This window comes from Mustelus asterias, chromosome 19, assembly GCF_964213995.1.
Source record: "Mustelus asterias chromosome 19, sMusAst1.hap1.1, whole genome shotgun sequence".
NCBI classification, from domain to species: Eukaryota; Metazoa; Chordata; class Chondrichthyes; order Carcharhiniformes; family Triakidae; genus Mustelus; species Mustelus asterias.
The window spans coordinates 16,951,401-16,967,715 of NC_135819.1; the positions used below are offsets into that span (position 1 = coordinate 16,951,401).

Sequence of the window (16,315 nt, forward strand, 5' to 3'; positions counted from 1 at the left end):
CACCTTCTCAAGGGCAACTAGGGATGGGCAATAAATGCTGGCCAGCCAGTGGCGCCCATGTTCCACGAATGAATTTTTTAAAAGTTCCAATGTCATGCTGTGCCAAAGACCTAATGATGGCCTTACATTCTGGTCAACGGCATGAAACTTGAAACTGCCTGTGGGCAGTGGAAGATAACAACACCTTTCATACCAATGGCTTGTCCACCATAAGCCCAAGGTCCGCCTGAATGCTGGGATCTGGTGCTGCATACAGGTCTAGTTCATGCAATATTCAGCGAGAGAAAATGTTATAATTTGCTCCGGTATCAACATTTACCTTCAATCTTGTATTCCTGCAAATTACATTGAGGGTGGTGAAGATATCACTCTTTCCTGTGACGGTGTTAACACTCTCGCAATAGAGTTGTAGTAATTGAGGCAAACACCAGTTTTCCGTCAACAGAGACCGTTTATTGTGTACCAAACAGAAAGGGACCACACTCGCCCCTTACAGCTAAGTATTCTGTACCTTGGGACCTACCGATTCAGGTTGAGCAGCATGTTTATAATCCCCCACTGTTCACTTCCCATTGCGCGAAACTCCGCTCGCTCAATAAGGAAGCTCATATTCCACAAAGCCAACAGGGAGATCTATCAATGATCCCCCGGGTCGTTTGTGGCCATCAGAATATCCCCCCCCCCCCCCCCCCCCCCCCCGCCCTCACCCCCCCCCCCCCCCTCCTTAGATCCGTGTTTCCACCAGCACGCCCACTATGAAAAGGTCCTCCTGCCGCTTGCCGGTTGTTCTGAGGTTGAGGGCGGGGTGGGGTCAGGGGACATTAACTGAAGAGGAACCTTCATTTTCAGAGGAATCATCGCAGGGATACCAATGCAGATTCCTCCTCAGGTTCTGCATCAGCCAGGAGGCCCGCTTCTTCAGCTTCCATCTCCAAGTTCATGCCTTCACCATCTTGAGGGGCAAACGTGGAGTCAGGTTTGGGCTGAGTGCTGACACTGTCAGCATTCATCTTCATTGCCGGAAGTGAGGCCTGCTCGGTGGATGCTGCCGGTTATTTCTTCATGCCATTTTGAAGATTTGAACCATCCATTTGCTGGTCCATTTTGCGACAGGTGATAAGGTGCTGTTCAGATGTGTCTGACACCATGAGAGAGCACAAGGTTCTGGAAATCTCCACTAGTAAAGGCCGTGCTGTTTTCAGGAACCAGGACTCTGTGTACTGAAGCTTTGTTGTAATTTCTCGATCGTTGTCTGTGAAGTTGTGGAGCTCATGAGATGCCCCTTCAGCCATTTGGTCTGTGCATCTCCCATGATTAAAAACATAGAACCCATAAAGGGCCTCATAAAGTCCACATGTTCACACACCCATGGCGCGCTAGGCCACTCCCATGGGTGTAGGGAGGCTGAGGGAGGGAATTGTTGATGTTTTTGGCACAGGCCATATCGCTTTAGCAAGTCCATGATGTCAGAGTCAAGACCGGATGACCAGGCGTAATGATTAGCTCGCATTTTCATTTTTGTGACACCAGGGTCTCCATTATCTGTTAATATTGGACATCGTCCTGGGGGCAGAACAACTACTGAGGACCCCCAAAGAATGATTCTGTTCTCAACACTATTCTTGTTTAATAAGATAGGGTTTCATTTCTTCAGAGGGACGTCCTTGAAATCTACCGTGGAGGATCATGTGCCTTAGAACCATAGAACCATAGAAAATTACAGCTCAGAAACAGGCCTTTTGGCCCTTCTTGTCTGTGCCTTATTTAAGATAAGGTGGGATCTTTTTGGTCCAGGCCTTAATCTGCCTTGCGGACACTGGCAAAGAAGTTAGGGCCACCACAACCTCTCTGATTCTGGTAAAGAAGCCTCGTTTGTGGGCAATAGTTGGTGACTCAGTGCATCATCATTGGCTATCTGGGTTGCAGGGTAATGTTCTAGAAGATATTTGTAAGCTGCCAATAACAAGGCCCAGCACTGTATCCGAGCGGAGGTGATAGGGGGGATTGCCTTGCCCTCTTTGAAAAGACAGTAAGAAGTTTAACAACACCAGGTTAAAGTCCAACAGGTTTATTTGGTAGCAAAAGCCACACAAGCTTTCGGAGCTCTTAGCCCCTTCTTCAGGTGAGTGGGAATTCTGTTCACAAACAGAGCATATAAGGACACAAACTCAATTTACATGAATAATGGTTGGAATGCGAATACTTACAACTAATCAAGTCTTTAAGAAACAAAACAACATGAGTGGAGAGAGCATCAAGACAGGCTAAAAAGATGTGTATTGTCTCCAGACAAGACAGCCAGTGAAACTCTGTGGGGGTTACAAATAGTGGGACATGAACCCAATATCCCGGTTGAGGCCGTCCTCGTGTGTGCAGAACTTGGCTATCAGTTTCTGCTCAGCGACTCTGCGCCGTCGTGTGTCGCGAAGGCCGCCTTGGAGAACGCTTACCCGAATATCAGAGGCCGAATGCCCGTGACCGCTGAAGTGCTCCCCAACAGGAAGAGAACAGTCTTGCCTGGTGATTGTCGAATGGTGTTCATTCATCCGTTGTCGCAGCGTCTGCATAGTTTCCCCAATGTACCATGCCTCGGGACATCCTTTCTTGCAGCGTATCAGGTAGACAATGTTGGCCGAGTTGCAAGAGTATGTACCGTGTACCTGGTGGATGGTGTTCTCACGTGAGATGATGGCATCTGTGTCGATGATCCGGCACGTCTTGCAGAGGTTGCTGTGGCAGGGTTGTGTGGTGTCATGGTCACTGTTCAACTGAAGGCTGGGTAGTTTGCTGCGGACAATGGTCTGGTTGTGCGGTTGTTTGAAGGCAAGAAGTGGGCATGTGGGGATGGCCTTGGCGAGATGTTCGTCTTCATCAATGACATGTTGAAGGCTCCGGAGGAGATGCCGTAGCTTCTCCGCTCCGGGGAAGTACTGGACAACGAAGGGTACTCTGTCCACTGTGTCCCGTGTTTGTCTTCTGAGGAGGTCGGTGCGGTTTTTCGCTGTGGCGCGTTGGAACTGTTGATCAATGAGTCGAGCACCATATCCTGTTCTTATGAGGGCATCTTTCAGCGTCTGGAGGTGTCTGTTGCGATCCTCCTCATCCGAGCAGATCCTGTGTATACGGAGGGCTTGTCCGTAGGGGATGGCTTCTTTAACGTGTTTAGGGTGGAAGCTGGAGAAGTGGAGCATCGTGAGGTTATCCCTGGGCTTGCGGTACAGTGAGGTGCTGAGGTGACCGTCCTTAATGGAGATGCGTGTGTCCAAGAATGCAACCGATTCCGGAGAGTACACCTCCACATCACTCTTTGAAAAGGCTAAATAAGGGTTTATAGACGGTAACTATTAAAAGAAAGTCTGATGGAAGTTTTCACACCAAATACTACTGCCAACCCTTCTTTCTCAAACTGAGAATACCTTTGGCCTGTGTCTGAAAAGGTCCTGGATGCATACGCAATGGGCTTTTCCATCTGGCTTTCCAGAAGAGTGACAGCACCACCCGAACCCATATGGGGAAGCGCCACCAGTCAACTTAAGGTCTTTCTCAGCATCAAAATAGGCCAATAGGTTAGATTACAGTAGCTGATGATCCAAAGGGAGAACTTATATTGACTGGTGGCGCTATGCCATTACTACCCTGTTAGTGCCATTTATGTGCTTTTTACTCCTGATGAGGTCAGTTGGAACTATAAGGTAGTTTGATTTGCTGCTTTGGCTGGAATCTCAAGCGTCCGGGAGACTGGAGACATGTGGCAATTAAGGCCCACTCAAATTATATTCATAAATTGAAAGAGATTTCATGACATGCATGTTCAGCTGGCCCACAACCACAGAAACATCATCATGCATCTGTGCAAGATTCTCAGGGATTTCCTCTGATGCTTTCATCCTGTGTCAATCAAGTCTCACTGAGATGTCCAAACTTCAAATCAGTGTCTACAAAAGGCCCCTTGGACACAGTTTCTGAGTAAGGAGTCTCCCAATAAAGACAGATGAGGAGGAATTTCTTCTGTCAGAGGGTCATTAATCTTTGGATATCTCGATTAGCTTCCTCGTCCTGGAGCTCCAGTCCTCATTTCTACACAATGTTGTGCAAGGTGCAGGAAACCATGACTGCTGCAAACAATAACTATTCTAAAACCTCTTGCTTTGTCCCGCCAGATCTGTCCAGGCACCTGAATCATATCTTCAGCTTGATTCGTCATGGAGCTAATTAAATCTTTCCCTGGTTTCTAAGCTTGTGTCCCTTACCTGCATGATCAAGTATGACTTTAGAAGGTAACCCTTAAATAAAAACATAAGAAATAGGAACAAGAGTGTGCTATTCGGTTCTTTGATTCTGGATTCATTAAGATCATAATTGATCAGATTATTTTCCGCACTCGACTGTCCTGCCTGAACTCCATAACCTTGCCTCCCTTGTTATCAAATATCTCTCTATCTCAGCCTTATGTATTCAATGATCCAGTCTACTCACTGAAACTGTGATTTCTGTATCTTTGGAGGATGAGCCTGATGTGATTGAGCCACATGGAGTTGCTCACATAGCTGGGGTTGGGGAGTGTTTGGACAGGGAAATGTCTGTGTTCGGGTTACTGGGTTACGACCATAAGGAATAGGAACAGAGCTTCAAGTCTGTTCTTAGTAAGTTCATGGCTGATCTAACACTCCTGGCTGGAGTTTTACCGACATGCCCGCCCGAGGCTCGTAAGATCGCGCCCGGGGCCAATGGAGAATGCCGTGCTGTGAGCCTAATTCTGCGTCGGTAAAATCAGGGCCACTCAGTCCACTTTCCTGCCATATCTCCATAACCCTTAATTCTCCTCCTGACTAAAAATCCATCGATCACAGCCTTAGAAATATTCAAGGACTCGGCCATCATAACTTTCTGGGGCAAAGAATTCCAAAAATTCACCACCCTTCCTCAAATCCATCTTAAATGAGTGTTCGCTTATTCTGTGACTCTGCCTTTTGGTCCTACACTCTCCCATGAGTGGAAGCATCATCCGACATTTACCCTGTGATATTGTTTGAATGGAGGTGTGTTTTGGTTGGGGTGGATGTTTGAGAAGTGTTTGGGGGTGGGTGTTTGGGTGATGGTGTGTCATGGCGTTTGTTTGGGTCGTGGTGGGTACATTTGAACGAGGGCGTGGACTGAGGGGGTGATTGTGTGGATGTTGAAGGGGTGTTTGGGAATGATGTCTGGGTGATGGAGATGTTCTGTGCACATTTCTGGGTGAAGGAAAATAAAGGGAGAACAGAAAAGTCAATTCAAAGACTATGGCAACATTTTAATTGTGATAAATCTCAGACTCACCATTTTGTTGGAGGCCAGATATTTGTTGTTGGAACTTATTCTCAATTGCTGCCAGTTTTGTCGACCACTCAGTGACTAAAAATAGAATAAGTGATCAGAAAGATAAGTTAAAGATCCAACAGCTAGTGTGATATTTTCAACACCACATTACATGTATTGGAACACATTGGAGCTGGACACTACCAATTTAGTGGGTTTGAAAACCTTCCCATCATCTATCTGGCAGCACCAATAGGACGGCCACATGAGGACGGCCTCAACCGGGATATTGGGTTCATGTCACACTATCTGTAACCCCCACAGCTTGCCTGGACTTGCAGAATCTCACTGGCTGTCCTGTCTGGAGACAATACACATCTCTTTAACCTGTCTTAATGCTCTCTCCACTCACATTGTTTGTACCTTTAAGACTTGATTAGTTGTAAGGAATCGCATTCCAACCATTGTTCTGTAAATTGAGTTTGTGGCTTTATATGCCCAGTTTGTGAACAGAATTCCCACTCACCTGAAGAAGGGGCTGAAGGCTCCGAAAGCTTGTGGCGTTTGCTACCAAATAAATCTGTTGGACTTTAACCTGGTGTTGTTAAACTTCTGACAGCACCAATAGGGTCAGGGGAAGCTAGGCCATCTTGGGCGTATTCAGCGACCAATTAGTGGCCATTTATGGGTCTCATGTCACCCCGCCTATCTATCCCACCATCAAGTTAGGCTTTAAAAGATCAGGGCACCCTTGAACCCCCTTCTGCCCGAACACCCCCCCAATCCTGCACATCTTCCTCCACACCCCCGCCATCATCCCATCCCCCATCCCCACTTGCCACCCTGCGGCAGTGTTTCAAAATTTAAGAGACAGGGCCTGGGAGATTGATGATCTATTCCAGGGAATTCAGGAAACTCAAAACACAATTTAGTTTGTCATGGATGAACCTGATCTACCTGTGGTACAATTATCTCTCCAGGGATGGACTAAAAAAACAAATCTTAAAAACATCAGTGCGTTTTGGATACTGGGGGTACAATCTTACCAAAAAAAATTCTAAGGGGCAAGCAATCTTACCAAGTGCCAAACGAATGTGAAAACGGGAGGGAATTGCGATAATTTTTGTCCGATTCTTGGAGAAAATAAAGAGCCCAGATGTGACTTTTGCCAGTAGGGGGAGGGGAGGAGCCTATTCAGGTCGGGAAATGGCTGCTGAGCTGTAGGAGCGCCATTGTGCATGCGTCCCAATCTCCCAAAGCACTGTGTACACACAGTATACACGTCATACTGGCAAATTCTTACCCACCACCCTCGGATCACCGACCAGGACATCTCCCCCTCACCCCCACCGATCGCTACTCCAGACAAAGCCCACAACTCACCCTCCCAAATATCACCGATCGCCACCCCGGCTGGTGTTGATCCCCATTTCCCCCAATGCAGAGTATCCCATTTCCCTCCTGCCCCTCGGAGCTCCTCCCCACCTCCCAGTCATGCCCCATACCAGTTATGGTGGCAGTGCCAGGGTGCTAGTTGGGCACTGCCTGGCAATGCTCAAACCTCCAGCCCCCGGGGGCTTCAATGGCCTCCAATCCCTCCAGGGTGGTCATCATGTCTGGTTCCCTTTGGTGGGGACTATGAGTGATTCTTTCCGGCGTAGTGGCAGGCTGTGCCAAATGTGCTAATGTCATGCTAATCATGACATTGATATGCAAATCTGCTTTGCGCCCTTTTTTTGGACGTGAGGCCGATTCCGCCAGCCAAACAGTGCCGGTTACATTGTGTGTGTCGCAAAACGGGCGCAAACCTGATTTCTAGCTTTCTACGCAATCGAACCATCTTGCTGTGCTGATCGACAGGTGGGATGAGGTCATAAGATCGGCCCTAGATTTTAACTCCAGTTACAAACTGAAATACAGAATTGGTATTCCAACCTCTTTCACCCAAACAGCATTATCCTTCTTTGTTGTATCGTCTGCTAAAGAGTTCAAACTTTCCCAACTCAACAAGATTGCAACAGTCTCAGGGTAAGTGGCGAGAGAATGATCAGACCCTCTGAAAAATTAAAGATGTCTCTGAATTAGAGACATGGAGATCATACATTTACGCTTCAACTGGGTAAATTCCATTTTGAAATCATCATCTGCTGTCTTCATTTCACGAAACAGCTCTGAAACTGAAACAGAAATAAGGAATTCACTCCCAAATATTGGCAAAGACTGAATTTGTTTCAAATCAACCGATTTAGACATGCATTTTCCACCCTCAAACTGAATGTGAATTTCTATTGTGTTATGGTTACTGTTTGTGAGAGGCCCCTTTGCCATGAGATCAGTAATTAATCCTGTCTCATTGCACATTAGCAGGTCTAGAATAGCCTGCTCCCTGGCACTAGAATGTACTTGAATTATCACAAATACATAAGAAGAACTTAGCTTCTAGGCTACCCATTCTAATCTGACTCATCCTATTTATCTGCAGATTAAAATCATTCATGATTATTGCTATAACTTTCTTACAAGCCCCCATTATTTCTTCCTGTACACTCTTGTTCTCTAGTGTAGCTACAGTGAGAGGGCCTAAAAATTACTCCCACGGGTGACTACTTACCATTGCTATTTCTACCTCTACCAAAACTGATTATCCATCTTGATCTGCCTAACTAAGGTCATCACTCACAACTTTACTAATGCCCCATGCTTAATTAACCGAGCTCCCAACCACCTTTTCTTAGTTTCCTGTCCTTCCAAATAGAGGGACATGATTGATTTAGATGAGGAAAGGTGGGAGGAGTTTCAAGACGAACATTATTTTTTTTCCTATTCACTCACGGGACATGGACATTACTGGTTGAGCCAGCATATATTGCCCATCCATAATTACCTTTGAACTGAGTGGTTTGTCAGGCCATTTAAGGGTCAGCCACACTCCTGTGGATCTGGAGTCACACATAGGCCGAACCGGATAAAGATAGCAGCTTTCCTTCCCTATTTGGCCCAAACAGAAGGGCAACAATCGGTTGACTCCTTGAGTGAGATTTTGCTGAATTTCTAAAGATTCTCACGTTACCCAGTGGAGAACGGAAGGTGCATTAAATATATACCTCTTGCAACACAATACAAGAAGGGATTAGTGCCCAATGACCTTAGAAAACCAGACATTAGGGGGAAATGGGCTCAATTAATGTGTAAATCCATGGCAAGAGGTGTGAAAATTTGGCCTTCCTGAAACAGATCATCAGCAGGAAAAAGATGATTTTGTGTCTTTCACAAAAATGAGCACTTAAGCTGCAAATCAGAACGACAAGTTTGAAATATTGCTGAAGTTGGAGATGAGATGACCAAGCCAGCAGCAAGAAAATGGTCAATGGAGATTGAGGTACGTTACTGTTCCTGCAGACCATCAAGGAACCTGGTAGAGCTGGGTCAACTCTACTGAGGGACCAACAAACATCATCAGAAGAGAACCAACCATGGGGTGGTTGTAAGCATTAAATTAGAAAATTAATTTAGTAATGGGGTGGGAGGGGAGGGGTTAGCCTCTGTCAAAACAGGGTCCTGGGTCGTCTAATTCAGTTGTCAGTCAAATGCGAGTTAAAAGGACTGCATTGACATCGAATGAAGCAAGGCTTTTCAAAGGGTCTGAAGGGATTTCAAAGGCTGTGAGTTTTCTGTGAAGGCTCTGAAACTTGAAATAAATGCTGTGTTAAAAGAATGGGGCTGAGTGAGCAGCTGTGGAGAAGGGAATCCCCCACACCCCACCCACACCAGTGAAAGTGATTGACTTCTGTCAGTCAGGACTTGAAAGGGGTCTTCCCACACCGGCAGCTTCTTAGAGAGAGAAAGGTCAATCCCTTATGCTGAATGGAGTCCTGTTGTGATTTGGAAGTCTGCTAGGTGTCCAGGGGCTATGGAGATTAAACTGACCAGCCCAGTTCAAAGTTTTCACAGCCCACAGACCAGAATGAAAACTTTGATCAGAGAAATATCTGAAATCACCATTCCAACAGTGATCTTTAGGTTTCCCATGGCTAGAAGGGGCAATCCAGCCAGGAGACCCCATTCCGAGGGAGAGTGCAGACATCAAACCTTTGCCCCCTGTCTGAGTCCATTAAAAGCCCAAGACCCCTGGGAGACCCTCCCTGTGCAGGCTGGCAGCAGCAGAGGGGCGCATGAGCACTGGATCTACCTCCTGGACCCCCCTATGGGTTCACCACACCAGGCCAGGGTGTCAGTGCCAGGGGCAGCAAAACATTGGCATTTCAAAGGGGGAAACCTGAGGGGGTGGTGGTGGGTCACCCTCATACCTGTGTGGTGTTGCAGGGGGGTGACCATTCCTATAGTGGTTGGGGGAAGATACCCCTCTTTGCTGAGGGGTTAGGAATGGTTCTAGAGTCATAGAGGTTTACAGCATGGAAACAGGCCCTTCGGCCCAACTTGTCCATGCCGCCATTTTTCTTTAAACCCCTAAACTAATCTCAATTGCCCGCATTTGGCCCATATCCCTCGATACCCGTCTTATCCATGTAACTATCTAAATGCTTTTTAAAATACAAAATTGTACTCGCCTCTACTACTTCCTCTGGCAGCTCGTTCCAGACACTCACCACCCTCTGTGTGAAAAAATTGCCCCTCTGGATGCTTTTGTATCTCTCCCCTCTCACCTTAAACCTATGCCCTCTAGTTTTAGACTCCCCTATCTTTGGGAAAAGATATTGACTATCTACCTTACCTATGCCCCTCATTATTTTACAGACCTGGTCAGAGGGAGGAGGGAGGGGGGGCTTTGCAAACATCATTCTATTGTGGGGGTAAGAGGCCTCTCTATGAGCGCGGAGATTGAAGTGCCTCCGATCTCTGAATATCTGTGCTGGAGAGGATGTTTCACTCTTTGCATGAACTTACAGGGTGGGCGGCACGGTGACACAGTGGTTAGCACTGCTGCCTCACAGCGCCAGGGGCCTGGGTTCGATTCCTGGCTTGGGTCCCTGTCTGTGTGGAGTTTGCACGTTCTTCCCATGTCTGTGTGGGTTTCCTTCGCATGTTCCGGTTTCCTCCCACAGTCCGAAAGTGCTGGTTAGGTGCATTGGCCATGTTAAATTCTCCCTCAGTGTATCCGAACAGGTGCCAGAGTATGGCGACTGGGGGATTTTCACAGTAACTTCATTGCAGTGTTAATGTAGGCCTACTTGTGACACTAATAAATAAAGTTTAAACTTTTTACATCTGTGCACTTCCTCTGATGCACCCGGGGAAAGCCTGCCATTGACATTGACCCCATCATGGACTAAACCTGGGGTAAGGAAGGCAGATTTCCTTCCCTAAACCCTGAAACAGATGGGTTTTATGACAATTTACAATGGTTTCATGGTCACCATGAGACCCTTAGTCCCAGATTTTGATTGGATTCAAATTTCACCATCTGACATGGTGGGTTTTGAACCCAGATCCCCAGAGCATTACCCTGGGTCTCTGGATTACTAGCTCAGTGACAATACCACTATTTCTCTACGCCCTCTATCTCACCCTTCTATTTCTTGTTGGTCAATCTGCCATCTCATGCCCGGGTGCATTAACTCTCGCTGTATGTAGCTGACGCTGGCTTGTGGTGAAGGTCCTGCGCCCATTTCCGCAACTTCCTTCCTTCCTGACTGAAATATTCCAAACCCAGTGAGACTAGCAGTCACTATTGTTCTCATAGCAAGAACTGATAAGCAGCATCCAGAGTCTTTGCCTTCTACAGTCAGCCCATCCCCTCTTCCCTGAGGGCAAACACCAACCTCTCTCAGAAGGAAGTTCAGTTTTGTCGCTGCTGCTTCACACAGCTCTATATAAAACTTTAAATCATTTAGCTCTGTTCTTCAAATCTATTCACATCTCCAGCTAGCGCGCAAGAAACAATACTTTTCAATGTATGGTAATACATGTGACAATAATAAATCAAATCAAATAAGCACCAAGTCATGTGACACACACTCTGAGTTCTAGAAGTTTTGGGGATAAAAATCCAACTTTCTGCACCGCACTATCTTTTTAAATGACCTGGCTGATTCGTCGCTGCCGTGAATGCAATTTACACCCTGCCTCCTTTCCCACAACTGTCAATATTGGGAATGTCGATGCTGAGAGGGGAACTTTCAGGTTCCGGCCGAATTCGCCATTTTTATCCCTTCACTGAGTCTCCACGACTCCATCAAGGCCAAAGGCTGGTCAGATTGATATTTCACACTCACCATTTTGCTTCATCTGGGAAAGTTCCATTTTGAAATCCATTTCACTGAACAGCTCAGAATCTATAATGGAAATAAGGATTTTACCCTCACATCTTAGCAGACTGGATTTGCCTCAATTGTTCCTCTTGGAGAGAAACCTCTTTGTGAAGCTAACCTTGGTGTTCCCACCCTGAACTCAATTTCCCCATCTCATCCCACCCTTGCCAGGATTGTTGTGAACCATATCTTCCACAGGCATCGTATAAATATTAGAGAAAGTTTAGACATTTTATCCAAGGAACCAGAGCTGGCTGATGGTCCATTTTTGTTCCTGGGTTCCCTGAGTTGGAATTCAGCAGAGCCCAAACCCACAATGATCAAAGACTAAAAGTTAGGGTTTTGCAAACTGAGGCATAATATATCATGTCAACATAGACAGATTGGTGAAATCCATGGGAAGATAGCGGAGGTGGTGTAATACAAACAAGTGTGAGATGAGGGGTAAGAGGGAAATCAGGAAATTATAAAGCTGACAATCTAACATCTGTTATTGGTCAGTATACAGAACAGAAACAGGCCATTCAGCCCAAACAGTCAATGTTGGCATCTGTGCTCCACTCGAGCCTCCTCCCATTGCTCCCCTTTCATACCCATCGTAACCTTCTGTACCCTTTCCCTCATTTGTTTGACTCACCTTTCCTCAAAGGCACCTATTCTAATTGCATCAGCTAGTCCCTGTAGCATCAAGTTCCACATTATAACGACACTGATTACAGAAGTTGCTTCTGGAATTCCCATTGAATTTCTTGGTCATTGGAACATAATTGAGAGCAGAGTGACTGAATAATTACAAAAATGTGAGTTGATTATAGACTGCCAGCATTGAATTGTTTGAACAAGTAAAGAAACGGGAATATCAATGGAGATGATTTACATGGAATTACAGAATGCATTCAATAGGGTTCCACAGAAAAGGTTTGTAGCTAAAATTAAAGATCAGGAACACATTGACCTTTTAAGAGTTGGTTGAGCAGAAAGTTACGATAAAGGGTGGAATTATCTGTCTTTTTTCATAGTGCTGACTCTGATGAGAAAAGCATTATGCAGTACACTGGCTTCACAGCAAGCTTCTCTCACCATAGTTCTCAGAACTTAGGAAAAAAAACGCTGGATAAATGTCTCAGAACCGACTCCATTGACAATGTGGACTTTCCCGAGATTGGGACACCTCCAATCCCCAGCACTGAGAATAAAATCAAAGAGCCTCCTCCACCCACGCACAGTCACCATTTGTGTCTGCAAAACCCCGGCAAATGCGTATGGGTTTCACAGAAGGAACTGTGCCAGAACCTCAATTATTCAATATATTTCTTCATGAATTAGATGGAGGGCTATGAGTTCAAATTTTCTGATCACACACAGAGTGTTGGCACAGTAAGTAGTGTGGTGGGAGCACAATCTAACAATGCATTTTTGGAACCATAAATGGATGGGCAAATCATTTTTAATGACCTTAAGTATGAGTTATCCATTTTGGGTTAAAAAAAAAGTACTTTCTGCGAGCTCAATCTTTTTATTAATAATTTTATATCTGAGATTCATAAAATTTTGCTATTTGGGTGCTGAGATAGTTGGACTTTAACCTGATGTTGTTAGACTTCTTACTGAAATGGAAACAAGGCTTTGACTCACAAATCAGCTTACACTTCATTCGCCTCCCCTGCCCTTCATGGAGAAAATCACACGGCAAGTCCAACTTCTATCTTTCTACCCCAAATTCAATTCCCCACCCCCACCATCCCAGGATTGTTACAAACCACCTCTTCCATAGAGCTCACATGCAAATTAGAGAGAGTTTCACCATGGTTAGTCCCAGGGGCCAGAGCTAGGCTCAAGCTACACTTTTAGATCTGGTTTCGGAATTCAGCAAAGCACAATTCCACAGAGCAAAAACTCAAAATCAAGAGGCTTTGAGCAGAGTGAAGTAGATAGATGCAAAAGAGAGCAGGTAGACACGGACAGGTGAGCGAATTGAGCAGAGTAAAAAGTCACCATAGTCCGAGATGACCAAAAGGCTGCTCAGTCCTTTGAGAGGGAGAGCTGACTGCTGGTGATTTAACCTGATGATCACCACACCTCACGGAGGGGCAATGTTGAGAAGGTGGGGCCTTTCATGGATAACCTCAGCCAGTACGGGAATTGAGCTGACTCTGTTGGCATCACTCTGCATCATGTACCAACTGGTCCAGCCAGTTCTGGACTAACCAACTCCCCAAGAAAGGCGCACACGGGTAGCAGAGAGAATTTAATTTAGAGAGTTTGCAATGCGAGACAAGAGAGAATGAAATGAGGAAATGGTAAAACTGTTCAATTCTCATCTATTGTGGGGAAGTTACATAGGATTATGTAGAATATAAAGCACAGAACCAGGCTATTCACCCTCACCAGTCCATGGCAGCATTTATGCTCCACTCAAGCCTCCTCCCATCTTTCTTCATCTGAATCCATCATTGTAATCCTTTATTGCCAGCTCCCTTCTTATCAAGCTTCCTCCAAAATGCATCAATATTATTTGTATCAACCATTCCCTCTGTCAACCAGCTCATCTTTTTAATCACTCTGGATAAAGGTTCCATCAGATTTCTTCCATAGAATCCATAGAGTGCAGGAGGAGGCCATTCGGCCCATCACGTCTGTACCAACCACAATCGCACCCAGGCCCATGTCCTACATATTTACTCTGCTAATCCCCTGACACTAGGGTCAATTTATCATGGCCAATGCACCTAACCAGCACGTCTTTCAGACTGTGGGAGGAAACCGGAGCACCCCCACGCAGGCATGGACATAGAATCATAGAAACCCTACAGTGCAGAAAGAGGCCATTTGGCCCATCGAGTCTGCACCGACCACAATCCCACCCAGGCCCTACCCCCATATCCACCCGCTAATCCCTCTAACCTACGCATCTCAGGACACTAAGGGGCAATTTTAGCATGGCCAGTCAACCTAACCCGCACATCTTGGGGAGAATGTGCAAATTCCACACAGACAGTGACCCAAGCCAGGAATCGAACCCGGGCCCCTGGAGCTGTGAGGCAGCAGTGCTGACCACTGTGCCGCCCATAGTTTGCTGATCACACAAAGATTGGTGGCACGGTGACTGGTGGGGGTGGGAGCATAACATTACAATGATAGATTGATAGATTAAGTGACAAAAACATGACAACTGCATTTCAACACTGATTGCCCAGGAGCCTCTTGAGCTGTACAGTATGATCAATCCACCTGACTCCAGTGTTAACATTCTGATAGCTTACAGTATAAACACTTGAAAGTTATAAACCCTCTGATGGTTATTAAACTTACTGTCCTCCAGCTGTGAAATGTTGGTTCTAAGTTCAGCAAGTGAGAGGCTTGTCTTCTCAGATACTCCTGTAACTGTAAGAGGAACATCCCTTTAGATGATGTCACACTGTTTCCCCAAGAGACCATTATCACCTTCTCTCCAGATTTACTTTGTAAAGTATGGCATTTCTAAACGCATTTATATAAAAATATAAAAATCTTAAAAAGGAAGCACAGAGAGTGAAAATCCCCGACATATTTACTCTGCTAATCCCCTGACACTCGGATCAATTTATCATGGCCAATGCACCTAGCCAGCACAGGTTTCAGACTGTGGGAGGAAACCGGAGCACCCGGAGCAAACCCACGCAGAGATGGGGAGAATGTGCAAACTCCACACAGACAGTGACCAAAGCCAGGTCCCTAGCGCTGTGAGGCTAACCACTGTGTCACCGTGCCATCCCAGTTATCAGTGCATGGCTCCTAACACAAATTAAACACAGTAAACCAAAGCACACACTTTTTATTTGTAACTCTGCCACAAACTGGACCAGAATCCAGACACAATGAAAAACAAAACAACCTCTGGATCACTCAGCAAAAAAAAAGAGATTTGTGCCACACAAGTTCCAGGAAATGATCTTCTTCAACAAGAGAGATTCTAATCCCCTCCCTTTGAAATTCAATGGCAAATACTTCATCATCAACATCTGGGGTCACCATTGTACAGAAACTTAACTGAACCAGCCACATAAAAGTGGTGGCGATTTAAAGCAGGTCAGAGGCTATGTATTCTACGGTTTATGGATCACCATCTGACTACCGACAAGGCACAAGTTGGTGGTGTGACACAACGGTGAATATGTTCAACACAATGGAGCGTAGGAGACTTAGGGGTGATCCTATAGAGGTCTGTAACATAATGAGGGGCATAGATCAGCTAGATAGTCAATATCTTTCCCAAAGGTAGGGGAGTCTAAAACTAGAAGATATAGCTTTACGGTGAGAGGGGAGAGATACAAAAGGGTCCAGAGGGGCAATGTTTCACCCAGAGTGTCTGGAATGAGATGCCAGAGGTAGTAGTAGAGGCGGGTACAATTTTGTCTTTTAAAAAGCGTTTAGACAGTTACATGGATAAGATGGGTACAGAGGGATATGTGCCAAATGCAGGCAATTGGGACGAGCTTAGTGGTAAAAACTGGGCAGCATGGACAGGTTGGGCCGAAGGGCCTGTTTCAATGCCACAAAGCTCTAACTCAAAGGCATTCAAATATAAAGCATTTTGTACCCTTGGGTTTTGCTGCAGCAACATTGATCTCACTGCTAGCCGTGTCCCACAGGTGCTGATGGGTGCAAAAGAGATCAGGAGAGAGAAAAAGCAATGCCAAACAGTGAGATAATAATATTGCACTACTGGTGGCACAAAGCGGGTTAGGGGTGGTGGGTTGTGAGGAGATACA

General features: G+C 45.8%; 1 protein-coding gene across 1 annotated transcript in view; it reads right to left on the reverse strand.

Moving 5' to 3' along the window:
- Positions 1-2,054: 2,054 nt before the first annotated feature.
- Positions 2,055-16,315, reverse strand: part of LOC144507781 (uncharacterized) — a 32,556-nt gene continuing 18,295 nt past the window's right edge. The window contains exons 5-9 of the mRNA XM_078235064.1: positions 14,877-14,948; positions 11,529-11,588; positions 7,398-7,472; positions 5,317-5,391; positions 2,055-3,316 (exon numbers count right to left, since the gene is read on the reverse strand). Coding sequence (XP_078091190.1) covers positions 2,319-3,316; positions 5,317-5,391; positions 7,398-7,472; positions 11,529-11,588; positions 14,877-14,948 — 1,280 coding nt within the window. The 3' untranslated portion in view covers positions 2,055-2,318. The remainder of the gene's footprint in view (positions 3,317-5,316; positions 5,392-7,397; positions 7,473-11,528; positions 11,589-14,876; positions 14,949-16,315) is intronic.